At 26.8% G+C, this 13906-nt stretch overlaps 1 protein-coding gene across 1 annotated transcript in view; it reads left to right on the top strand.

The window, feature by feature from the left end:
* The window catches only part of LOC136985832 (E3 ubiquitin-protein ligase RNF123-like), an 86476-nt gene that overhangs the window by 24205 nt on the left and 48365 nt on the right, over window positions 1–13906 (top strand). Inside the window, exons 3-6 of the mRNA XM_067283202.1 lie at window positions 4721–4797; window positions 8111–8199; window positions 9577–9631; window positions 10941–11026. Of these exons, the coding sequence (XP_067139303.1) occupies window positions 4721–4797; window positions 8111–8199; window positions 9577–9631; window positions 10941–11026 (307 nt within the window). The remainder of the gene's footprint in view (window positions 1–4720; window positions 4798–8110; window positions 8200–9576; window positions 9632–10940; window positions 11027–13906) is intronic.

The raw sequence follows: 13906 nt of genomic DNA, 5'->3' as shown, positions 1-13906 counted from the left end.
CATTAGTTAAAACTAATTTTAGCTACATAAATATGTTTGGGGGAAATAAATAAAGTGATGATTGGGATTAAAACATTTGTATTATTTAATACGATATTTATTGAAAATATTGGTCACACATCTGTGTTATTAACATCAATTAACCCTTTGTCCCTGAAGGCACCGATCGATCGGTACCCTGGCTTTTTAAGCAAAACTTCGAGGGTACCGATTCATCGTTATTTTGGTAAATATCAATTTTCATAAAATTTATTAACAACAGATATAATCTCGTTTGATATGAAGTGAATAAAGTATAATAATTCATTATATTAGTTGATAGCAGTATAAAATTTTGATTTCAAACAAACGTTTGATATAATGTACGATAATTTCACAACGAATAAATATACATGCATAAGTGTTATATCGAATTGTACAAAACAATATTCTACATCTTTCTGGCTCAGTGCCAGCAATCAACTATGTAACTAGACAATGTTAATTTTCACAAAATGTTACAAATTATCCAGTTTGTGTGTCAGTTCTGATATATATTATTTTTTTTCTTATAAATTTTTCTAATAAAATGTATTGAAAAATATCGTATTTAAAACTAAAGATATTAATAAATGTAAGTGATTTTTTTCATATAGATATAATGATAATTTGATTTTTGGTGAACTTTTAAAATAATATCGCCTGACTGACCTATATTGCCTTAGGAGGGATCACAAAATAAACGTAAACAAGATGTCGGGGGAAAAGGGTTAAAGTGATACGAAATTCATTATACACTATAGGAACGTGTTAGCTGAATGACCTTGATCGAAACAGTTTTTACTAAGCCATTTTGTTAAAACCCGTTTTGTCTAGTTAAAACTAGTTTTAACTCAAATTCATTTTTGACTAGCAGTAAATTCTAGTTATAACAATGACATCCAGTAAAAACTAGTTTCAACTGGTTAAAATGCGTTTTAACTAAAAACGGGTTTTTACTGTAACATATATATGAAATTATTATTTAACTGTTGTTTATTTAGTAACAATTATATCAACTTGACAGTTTTAATTTATGTTTAATAAAATTTTTGGAATGATTGGAACATTTTTTTAACCAATGCTTTAATTAACCAAATTGAAGACAAGTCTGCCCAAAAGAGATCACTATTTATTTTGCATTCCAGACTATACACATTCACATTCATGGTGACAGACTCTTTTTAGTTTTAATTGGATATTTGTGTTTTTAAAGCACTTTTTAACTTCTGGCAGCATGTAGCCTATAAAGGAAGGTCTGTTGCCATCAATGTGTATAGTCTGGAACACAAAATAAATGGTGGTCCCTTTTGGGCAGACTTGTTTTCAGTTTGGTTAATAATAATCTCTCCATCGGATGGAAAAATTTACATTGTTTTAATATTAAACATTCATCTCTGTAAATAAACCAAAAGTAGAATTTACATAAAAATAATTTAATTAAATTACTTTTATGTAAATTCATATTTACAAAATCACAGACAAAAAACCTTTTACAGTGTTGTATACGACAGAACCAACTAACATTTTTGGCCTCCACCAATGCCTTCTTCAGGTTGAGAACTAAATGTCATCCCTCTCCAGATCGCCAGAATGATGCATTCGAGAAATAAACATAGTATGTTTCGCATTTTACCCCTCCGCCTGGCTCCGTTCGAATTCCTCGAACAGGTACCTCCACGCGTGCATGATCACGTCCCTGTTCTTAAAGTTGATGCAGGTGCCTTCCACGTTGCCCTTATATATCTCCCAGGCCTCCAGGTGCCGTATTTGATCGTATTGAAAGGCCCACCAGATCAACTTAGTGCTCCAGAAGTCTACCCGAATTTCCGGGTCGGAAACGTACGTCGCCAGGGCATTGGTGTGCCTGTTGTTTTTAAGGTCAGCTTGATGCTCCTTTAACCGCTTCTGAATTGAATGCACGGTTGCACCAATGTAAACTAAATTCCTACTGAGCCTATCGTCCCTGATGGGGATGGAATAAACTCCAGGGGTCCTGCCAAGATTCATCCCATCCTTAGCGTTGTGCAGCAGCTCATAAATCGTGCCGGTTCTCCTATAGGCGATACTAGTGCGACAATGTCTAGCAATCTCCCTGTGTGCAGGGACCAGATTTATTTTTCAAAATTGGATTACAAATACATTTTGGGGTAGATTTATATTTACAACCCCTTTTCAGTGCTATATAGAAAAACAATGATATAAGGGGAGCACAATATTATCTAGATATTGTGGAAAGAGGAGTTTTTACATGACATAACCATTTACATTCTATAAAACGTGATAAAATATCTTTCATAATAATTTTATCATACATAACATTTCAGTATTCTATAAAAGTAAATTATGATAATTTAACGTTTTAAGTTATATAAAACATAAAAAACATAATTTTATTTTTAAAAATTTTAAAAAAATTTTAAAAAACTCACAATTTTATTTCCATACACTCAAAGTGGGCATATACCAGTATACTTTAGTGAAACTACGGATGTTACTATATTGTGACAAAACAGTTATAATTTAGAAATTAAGCTATTTTACAATTTAATCTTTTTACATTAATGACATATAAATACATAACAACAATAAGTTTTATTCAGTATTTCTAATACACTCAAACAAACTGTACAACGTATCTTAGACTAGGTTTATTGTAATACATACTGTGTTGTAACACCATCTATTAAATTATACCATTGAGAGTCTATTTGCATACCATCAGAAATATTAATTAAATTTTTCTTAGGGTGTTTTCTTATTTCAATTTGCTCCTTGAATTTTCTTTTATATATATATATCTTTTTCTCAGTGTAGAATTCTTATATTAATTTGACATTTATTATTCTTTGTATGAGTATACCATGAGAAACTATTGTACTGAAGTCAAATGGCTGCTTCATGCATATTGTTCTTTTATCCTTTGTTCTAATGTTTGGCCAGTTTCCCCTATGTAAACTTTTGGAATATTGACAACTACATTCTATTTTATAAACTACACCTGTTTTTTTAAGATTATTTATATTGTTATTATATTGTTTTTTAATGTTGCTGTCAATATTATGTGCGATTTTAATTTTAATTGTTAAATTTATTAGTACCTGTCATGCTTATAATGAAATGCAGATTCAAGTTCCACTTCATCAACTTTTTCTTTCAGATGTTTCTAAATTATTAACTAAATAAATTTTAATTATTAAATTAATTACAAGATGACAGCACTACCCAAATTATAATTTACTTTACTTAATGTGAAAATACAGTAGAGAGTCGTTTATCCGAACACCGGTTATTCGAAACGTCGGTTATCCGAACGCTTTCCAGTCGGACTGTGTCGTGCTGAATCGAACTTTTTTGATACTAGATTTACTTCTAAAGTATAATTTTTATGTTTTATATTTTTCAATATATTTATTTTGTTTGTACAAAATAAAGAAATAGTTTTTAACAATACAATAGCCTCGATTATCATTATAAAAATTTTTGTTAGGCTTAAAATCGACGAAAATTTAACACGAAGTGACACGCAATGGAGAAAAATTTCAACATCGGACAGGTTAATAATTTTTTCGTACATAATCGGTTATCCGAAAAAATCAGTTATCAAAACAACCCCAGTCCCCAATTGATTCGGATAAACGACTCTCTACTGTAGTGCATAATATCTTACTGTTTGGTTGATCAGCAAATGAAATGCAGAAATCATTGATTTAATCTGTACATTTATTCTTTCATGAATTAATCTGACAAATTAATGTTCTATTAGCAAGGAAGAAATTAAAATAAAATTCACCAACCTTAAGTAGACCTTGCACATAAGTGAGAAACCTGTTACTAATGTTTTTGATCTTTTAAGATCTTCTTCAGGTAAATTTTTTTACCTGAAGAAGGTCGTAGGTACAGGTTAGTATTATAATAAGTGTTGTTAAATTAAGAATAAAAATAGTAATGTATTATTATTTTTACTATTTACTGTATATGGAAAATTTTTTAAAATTATATTATATAATTGCATAGGTTTTAGATTCTAATTTTGATTTAAAAAAAATTAATGTAATTCTTCCAATCAAAGTGTTACTAAAATGAGAAAAACAGAAAACTTTGTTAGTAAGATGATACTATTATTTTCATTATGTGGAGAAAATATACAGTTATTGAAAACAAAGACTAAATATCTGTATATTCAATTCCCACTTTGTATATATCATTGTCTGAAACAGTATAATAATTAAAATATAATTGGGAATCTAGCAAAGATTTATTTACTTATATATATAACTTACATTTTAATCAATTGAAGCCTAGTTAACTGCATTATTTTCAAGCTATAATTAAAAAAATAATTAAACTAATGAATTTAGTCTGAAGGTACTGCCTGCTTTCAGATCAAATTCATTAGTTTGTCATCATATATTGACATTAATAATTAAAAATTAAATAAAAATTAATTATTATAGAAAATTATTTAATTAATTTGATGTAAAAGTTTGCATCCTAACCACTTAAGACCAAATTTGTTGGTTTAATCAATTTTGTTAGAGTCCTAAAATAACCTAGTTTGGCTTAGTGTTTAATTATAAAATTAATGACTAATATATAATTTTAGATGGTAAAAGTAATATACTTTATTGCATTTATAAAAACATATTAATGAAATTGTTGAAATACTTTGTTACTTATTTTAATTTTATTTTATTAACAGACTTAATTTGGAAAATTTACCAGATTATATAGATAGAGAATTGGATAATGTTGTTTTAAAATTACCAAATTTTCCAGGTAAGTTTTCACTTCATAAATTAAATTGATCATTTTTTTTTATATTTTAATTTCAAAAATAATATATTGTATAGTAGATTTAACAAATGAAATGGAAATTTATAAAGAAAATAAAATGGCAATAAACTTAAATAAACTTTGTGATTATTAAAATGCAAATTTTAATGTTTCGAAAGGGTGGTTGACTTGCTAAACAAGATCATGACTTTTATATACAAAATAATAAATTACTGGTCGTTGATGAAATTTCTTATTTGGGAATACAGTTTACTGCTATCTTATCATTTAAAAACCATTTTCAACATGTTAAGAATAAAGCTGTCAAAATAATAAATAATTGAATCTATTTACAATCAATAATGAAAATCAACTCAGTAAAAAGTCAATTTCAGTTGTTTTTCTCACTTGTATTAAATTCAGTTTGTTATCTTCTTCCAGTGTGGGGAATTGATTGGTTAACCCACCTTGAGAAAATTCAATCAATTCACATGAGGAAATTATATTGTTTGGACAGAGCAGTTTCTGGTTATGTTATGTGTCATGACACAAATAGATTAAGCCTTTCTTGGTGATAAGGATCATAAAATTTTATAAAATGATTACTTACAATAATAACTCCCTGATTAATTCTATTATCTATTATGGATGTGCTCAAAAGAATATATAAGGTAAAAAAGAATTATCATAATAATTGGCTTAATAAATTTAGTTTGTTATTAGCTAGATTTGGGATTTCACATGTTTTATGTGATATTTTGAAAGATGATTGGAATTATGGATTTGCTATTTTAGTAGAAAACATGTTTAATAGTGTGTTGGACCAAGGAAAGAATAGATTATTAAATTCAAAATATCATCCATGGTATGTAAATAATTTAAATTTTCTTCCATCAAGCAGTTTTATTACTTTCCAAATTCCACACAAGATTAAGAGATTTTACATGCCTTTAAGATTAAACTGTTTTTATGTATTGGACAGATATTATTTGGATATCAAACATAATTTGTGAAAATTATGTCAAGAACAATTTTTAGTTTATCATCTGATTTGTTCATGGGTAGTGAAAAGCTTAGAATACAATTTGGGATTTGAAGGAGGGATTTGGGACTGTAAATTGAAGGAGGAATTTTACAGGAATCTATTTCAAATGGATCCTACTATGATAGTAAAATTATGTAATTTCTTCACCAAATATTCTATTGTCCAAGAAGATTAGTAAAGAATCCAATGGTATAGTCTGCTTGGTAGTTGATAGACACCCTTTATATAGTAGGAAAAGTTTTTATTCATTTTCAGAGTCAAATTCTAATATATGAATTTCTTTGTTTGTTGTGACTTTATGTATTCAGATTTTCCCTTGTAACAGGACTAATTCCTAATTATGCTAATAAATTATTTGATTTGAATAAATTTTGTGATTATTGATATTTTTAGATAAAATGTATTTTAAAATTATTATTAAAGCATTAAATAGAAACAATTTAACATTAATGCTTTTATTTTATTTAGAATAATATAAAGAAAATATTCCTAATGGTTTTATGAAATTTAAATAAAATATAGATGTCAATACATATAAAATTATATGTAGATGATTACTGTATTTTATGTCATATAAAACACATTCCATTTCAACATAGAATATTTAGGAAAAAGTTTTTAGCATATTTAAGCCATCTTGCACCTTTAATTTTTGACCCCAAATTTTTTTACTGTATTTTGGTTTTATAAAAAAATATTAAAATTAAAATGCATGCTTTTATTAAAAAGTCATTTACTATTAAAATAGTCAATATATGTATGCAAAAACAATATATTTTGCTTATAGCAAAATAATAATAATAATAATAATAATGTGTTTAATTAAGTAATGACATTTTTATTCAAGAATTAGGTAGGTAAAGATTACCTGTAGCCTTTTGGGAAATTCATTGGTCTATGGGAGATTGCAACTTTACATATAAGTTGCAGGGTTTTTTTCATTTTATATGCCATAAAATATGGTAAGTTTGTACTTCATTGTATATAAATTATTTAATTTACAGAGGAAACTTGATAGACCAATGGTCTTTCAAATAATTCAGAAAAGTATTTGTTTTTGTGTTTTGAGTGCATCAAGCACTATTCATTTAAAGTTTCATTAACAATAAATACTATAATGCAATTACTGTATTTGTAAGTAAATTAATTTATTCAAAATCTAATGTAATGTTATATATATATATGACATAGTTAAGTAGCATTACAATTGACAAATGACATAGTAACTTTCAGTTATCTGGAAAGTTTGGTTTGTATATTATACTCTATAGTACATACAATTCTACATGTTCTGCCTTTTTTTTTTTTTAAACGTATTGGATAACCTGGAGTTTTAGATTATTGAGTTTCTGTTGTTTATTAATTCATCTTGTTCAAATAAAACTTTCAATGTTGTTATATAATGATTGAGATATAAAAACTGATGGGCAGAATACTATATTAAGGTTTAGTTCTTTGTTATATCTTTGTATTAGGATTTCCTTTAGCTTATGTAATTGAAACTCTAGAAAAATTTAAAATTTGCCTGTAGTCAGATTCTTAAATTCTTATCAGCTGCTGATAGTGGGCACATTAAAAAGGAAAATGCAAATTTTGAATATTAAAATGTCAAATGAACAATTTAATAATGGAGCTTATAGAAGTTTTACTTATTATTGATCAATTGATCTAAAATGCAGTTTCAAATTTTTAGTGTTTTTCATCAATAAATGTGATTGGTTATCTCAGTGCAAAACAAGATCAAATAGTTCAAAATTAATAATAAATGTAAGTATAATAAATCATCAATACACCTTTATTGCTGAGATATGTTTATTCAAAACACTAATGTTTTCATCCTAATAGAATAGGCCATCTATGTAAATATAATACATTTACATACATAAATTACTTGTTAAAATTTTAATTGTTTTATCAATATACCTGAATTAGATTTATTGATAATAATTGGCTATACTAGGCATGATTTATCAGCAATCAATTATTGCAATCTATCATGCAACATGTAAAATATATGGAAAAAACTTTAAAAAACAAAATGTGCTTTTTAGCTTTTATATCTCCTGAAGTAATAAGACAAATATTATTTATTTAATGTGTTGCTCTTATTTATTATCATCATTATAAGTCCAAAAGCAATTACAATAAGAATTCTTTTTCAATTAATTAATATAAAACTTTATTAAACATCTAAAAATAAAATGATTATTAAGTTTAGGTTTGTTAAATCATTCTTTGTTGTTAATTTTTAACATTTTTAATATTTTATAGATGAGGAAGGACGGCTTGGACCTTCACATGTAATTTTTGATGGTAGCAGCAATGTTGGAAGCCTAGTAATTGATAAAGATAGATTAGGAGTAAGGTCTATGATTAATATATCCTTTATATACAGTAATTTAATTTCATTATTTATTCATTAAAAACTACAATATAATATGAAAAAAATAAATTTTTGTAAGTTTAAATAGTAAAAATCGTAATTCTAAAAATATATTTTAATAGTTATTTTTTTTACTACAACAAAAAAAATTACAAAAATATATAAAAATTTACATTAAATATATTTAAAAAGTTAAGAAGAATTATTCTTATCTTTTTATTTACCAAAGTGAGGTATTTAAATTATATTAAAAATATAAAAATTTGATAAACTAAGATAAAATGTAGATGACACAGACAAGAAAACTTGAATGTAATGAAGAAATTTTGTAAAGCAGCATTTGGAACAATTTGTTCTATGAAGTGTATTAACATACTGATAAGGATTGGAAGATCAAAATGCATTAATGAGAAAAATAAAGAAAATAACATAAACTTATTTTTAAAAGACTTTAAAACTTTTATCATTATTTTAAAATTCACTTTGGATGAAAAGTCAGGAAAGTAAAAGGATGATAACAGACTTTATTGGAGTTTTATCAAATTTTTATATTTTTAATATAAAAGTTTGCATGTATATTTTTAAACTGTATAAAACTTACATATTAAAAAATTGTTTAAGGTATTCGATTGAATCATTAGCTATATGATAAGATTGTCAAATAATTGGAAGCCAGATTTGCTACAGATACATTGACAACTAGTTTCTAATGCTAAACATCCAAATAATAAAAAGTAATGATGTGATAAAATCATTTAAAATGCTTAAAATGTAGAAGTTTATCAAATTATAATACTTGTAACTTCAAGAAAAATATTTTAAATCTCAAATGAGAATAGGAAATTAATTGTATAGAGTGGGTTATATAGTTTATTTTAAAATTCTAAATGATTTAAAAACATAAAAATTTAACAGAGATAAAGAATACCAATAAAAACGCATTGATTAAATTTTAAAAATTACAGAAAATAGAAAAAGCTAAAACTGAAAAAAAAAAAAGTTTTTAAAAAATGATATTTAACTATTGTATTTAATTTTGTCAATAAGAAGAAAATTATACTTAACTATTTTTGATTTTTTTCCTTTATATCACAGGTTACAATTTGTTACCTATAATATCCGACATTAGATAATTGCTAAAGCTAATGCAGCTTTTTTTTTTTTTTTGAAAGGACCATCTTACTTATTTTATGTAATATTTTAAATATAATTTAATTACTACATTATAATATTTATAATAATTTTGTCTTTGTTTTTGTTGATTAATTAACTTTTATTAAAATTTTAAATTTCTTAAATGAATCTGACATTTATTTTTACAATACTAATAATAAACCATTTATGTATGTATTAGTTATCAAGTCAAAGTAATTTCAGTTCAATTCATGCCAATTGCTGTGTATATAAAGGTAATGATAATTTTATATAATTAAAATTATTTAAATGTAAACAAAGATTGCAATTGTTTTTTATTTCAAATTTATATGAATTTGTTAAAATGTAATACAGATTTATTATTTTATTAAATAAACAAACATCATTTTATAGCAAAATATCCATCCTATTTATTCCTATAAATGTTGAATTAATACTTTATTTTTTAATACATAAATAATTAGAATCAGTATATAACAATGTTGTTGAGAAACTAAACAATATCCAACCTTTAATTTTAGCACAAATATTTTTGGCTATCCCAAAGGACTATATTTTGCTGGATGGTTAATGCTAAAAGAGAAGTTGAATAGGAATTATTTCTGGAGTGATAATGATTCTTTGACTCTCAGTCTCTCTCTGTTCTTACTCTGAACATATCTGTTTTGAAACAGTTTGTCTTTTATCAGAATATATACACCTCTAATCCTTATTGAAGATCATTATTATCCTTATCATTCCCTACTAGTCCAAACAAAATTAGATTACATTTGAATATGATGCTGAAATCTCTTTTTTTGTTATTCATTTGTACATTTTTGCTAGTATGTCATTAAAAATTATTACTATAAATCATTTGCTTTATAAAAATTGCAAGAAAGTGTCTTGTTGCATAGGTTTATATGTTGAAATGATCTTCATGATTATGTGAAAGGGAAAGTCTTGATCAATGTCAATGGAATTTAATCTTTTTAATATTCAAGTATCTGTTATGAAGGAAGATTGCCTGTTAGTTTTTCTGATAAGAACACTGAAGTATGAAAACATATATGTGATAAGATTCTGGAATATATGAATAAAATATAGAGAATTTGAAAAACTTGTTTAATATACATTTCAGATTTTTGACATTATCTTTCATAAAATGAATATCCATAAAATGAAACAATTGAATTTTCTGCTCCAATTCTGAAATGAAGCCATAGGGGATTGTTGTTGAAATCTAAATATTCTTAAATGTTGAGTACAACATTAAACGGTTTTGTTTAATGTTTTTTAATGTAGACATAATGAATATATTTATCTATATATCTTATCTAAATATTTCTTAATAAGATGTTAATATATTTATGCATGAAGTGATGAGAAAATTCAAAGCCATCTTCATGCCTGAATATGTCAAGTTTTTTCATCAATACAATAAGCTTTTTGCAGTTTAAAATTAAAATTTATATTGCTTTTATTATTGTTTAATTGTAAATTATAATTTTAAGAATAATTTTAATTGTGATTAATTTATCAAGTTATATATAACATTTATTACATTTTTTTTAACTTTTCTAGGAAAATGGCAATATGAGTTGATGTTAGGTTCAAAAGGAGTTATGCAAGTTGGATGGGCTACAATTCATTGTAAATTTTCACAAGAGGTAAGAGTTCTATTTTTATCTGAATTGTTCAGGAAATACTTCCATTCTCACCAAACTTTTTCAAGTATGTATTGTGTGACATTTCAACGACGGTGTTGATGTATTTCTGCAATTCCAGTAATGTCATTGGAAATGGAGAGATGTAAATGTTGAGTGAGAATTGAACAAGATAAAGGATGAAGTAACCAACGATCACCTGAAAAATCAGGCTATAATCTGGCTAATTAAATGATCTTTAGGCGATTGTTGGTTATTTCATTTTACACTTTTTGCTTTAAGATTTTTATTATTTATAAGATAAAGAATAATGAGCAATTATTTATTGTGACATCATCACAATGCCAGGCTGCAATTTTTAATCATATTTTTTTAATTTATTTAATTTAAAATATTTGCTTTTCATCTCAAATTAGTAGTGTCTTGCCCCTGTATATCATGATTTTCCTATTAGCAACAGTGTCATGGCATCATCTATCTAACTCTTTACAGGGGAAAATTTTTTAATTGAAATAACATGACCCAGTTTGCATTGGAAGTTTGTATACAATTAATTGGGGCCTCCTGTCTCTAAACTTTCTGTATCTGTTTTCTAACTCTGTTCTTGAGATTAAGGAAGATCAGACAGACAACAGTGGGAATGTATAGGTCTACAATTTTTAAAATTGCATCCCAACAATCTGATGATGATCTCATCAGAACTATCAGAAACCAAAATATGTCAACTTTCTGACCTTAGAGTGTGTCAACTTACACTTTCTCAGACTTTCTTTGATAGTGAGGTCTTAAGACACTTTTCACTAGACTTTTAGTCATCTCTGAGGAATCTGCACCTTTGAATATGATGAATAATGGCTGATTTTGGTCAGTTGTCATCCATTCTTCCAGCCGTTAGGATTAGTGCCTTTCCATCCAATCATTGGGCTGCAATTATAAAAAATTGTAAAATATAAATTTCAACTGTCATTTGTCTTTCTGGCTTTCTGTAGTCTCAAGAATGGTGTTAAATGGATAAAAGTCAGTCAAGACCAGATATGAAAAGCTTAGGGGCAGGATTAACTATATACAAACTTCAACTTTGGGTCAGAAGTCATGTTATTTTAATTCAAAACTTTTCTTAACAGAGTTAGATACATGACTGGCATGACTTCACTGTTAACAGGAAAGTGTGATGTACAGGGGCAAGACACTGCTAAACTTAAGTACATTGTGAAGAAAAATTGCAGCTCAGCATTGTGACAATGTCGCAATAAATAATTGCTCGTTATGATTTGTATTTGTGTTTCATGTGCATTTCTGCTTGGGTGTTATTCAATGTGGGATATATCACTTAGTCATGGAATAGCTATGGGATTGACTCCCAAAGCTATTCCATGATTAAATGATATATGTTATGTGATGTGTGTTAGATCTTCTCCACATTTTGCATAGTTTTCTATGGACTTATCTAAGTTTTCGTATTGTATGGTAACTCATTGGGTTCCTCTCATTGAATACTTTCATCTGGTGAAAGAATTTTATCACTGAAATTTTCACAAGTTACACAGCTTGGAACTTCTGAAGCCTCACTGCTTTCTCTCAGACCTCTGTCGATGAGTAAGTGGAAGATTTATAAATATTTAGTTTTCTTTCCTTCACTGTTTTAGGCGATTTCTCATATTCTCTTGTCAGTCAATTTTACATGTGTTATCATATATCTTTTGTCAGGCTATTGTTGAGTCACTGTGGGTCAGTTGTTTGAGTCTTCCTGTTTCTCTCTGGGTATAATATATATTTGTCCTGATAGCCTCTCTGTATCCTGTAATTTTTGTTTGGGTATCTCCAAATTATTTTGTTGGGTCATCGGAGGTATTGATGAACTTTTTGGTAGAGCTTATTGTTGTGTATTGGCGAATTGTGGGGCTGAAAGTAGTTGGAAAATGACTAAACCAGGAAAGTGGATATTTGTAAATAGACTATCCTTACTCTTAATAGTTGTTTATTACTAATTGCTGGGATTGAATTCAATCCAGGTCCCTTACCCCGTTCTCCGCAACAAATGAGTCAAGCAGACATGCAAAGAAGGGGGCATGGTAGGCCACACAAAGACAATTTCAAAGAAAAGGAAAATGAAAATCAATTAAAAGATCTAATTAGTGAAAAGTATTATCAAATAGAAGAAGATATCCGTAAAAACAGCCCCGAAACCTCAAGAATTACAAAATTTAATGATTATTTTCAAACATTAAGAGATAAAGAACCACCAGCACAGGAGGAACCCCAATACACATTAAAATTGATTTACGAACTAATACAGGATAAATTCTTACTACTCCATACCGAACTACAAGAAATGAAAACAGAGGTTAACTTACTGAAAGAAAATAATTATTTTTATGGAAAGTTGACAAAACTGTCTCAAAAATAGAAGAAATGGAAATAACATCCAAGAATAACTGCCAAATAAAAGGTATGATTGAATTTGATATAGATAAATTGATTAATGAGAGAAATAACAAAAATATTATAATTATAAATTTCCCATTTATTTCACATGATTATGTAAAAGAAATTATGTTACATAAAAAAAGATTTAGGAATATCTAACAGCTGTACAGAAAGTGTGGTTAACCTAACCAACCACAAAAGTAAACCTATAGTGAAAATCTCACTAGATCCTTATATGATAGAAATACGATTTTTGAAGAATTTTGGAAAAGGAAGGATAAGTTCAGTGAAAAGGAGAAAAATAAAATAATACTTACCACAGACTTATGTAAAAGATCAAGAATGAGGAGGAAAAAATTACTGCCAATAATTAAAGAGGAAAAACTCAATGGAAATGGAATAATTATAAGGGACAATTACTACATTAAGGATAACAAAAAATATTCGTACAATATG

This window comes from Centruroides vittatus, unplaced genomic scaffold (genome assembly GCF_030686945.1).
Source record: "Centruroides vittatus isolate TY-2023 unplaced genomic scaffold, ASM3068694v2 contig_979, whole genome shotgun sequence".
In the NCBI taxonomy this organism is placed as follows: Eukaryota; Metazoa; Arthropoda; class Arachnida; order Scorpiones; family Buthidae; genus Centruroides; species Centruroides vittatus.
The sequence above is the reverse complement of the archived record's forward strand: the minus strand, read 5'-3'. Positions and strand labels throughout refer to the sequence as shown.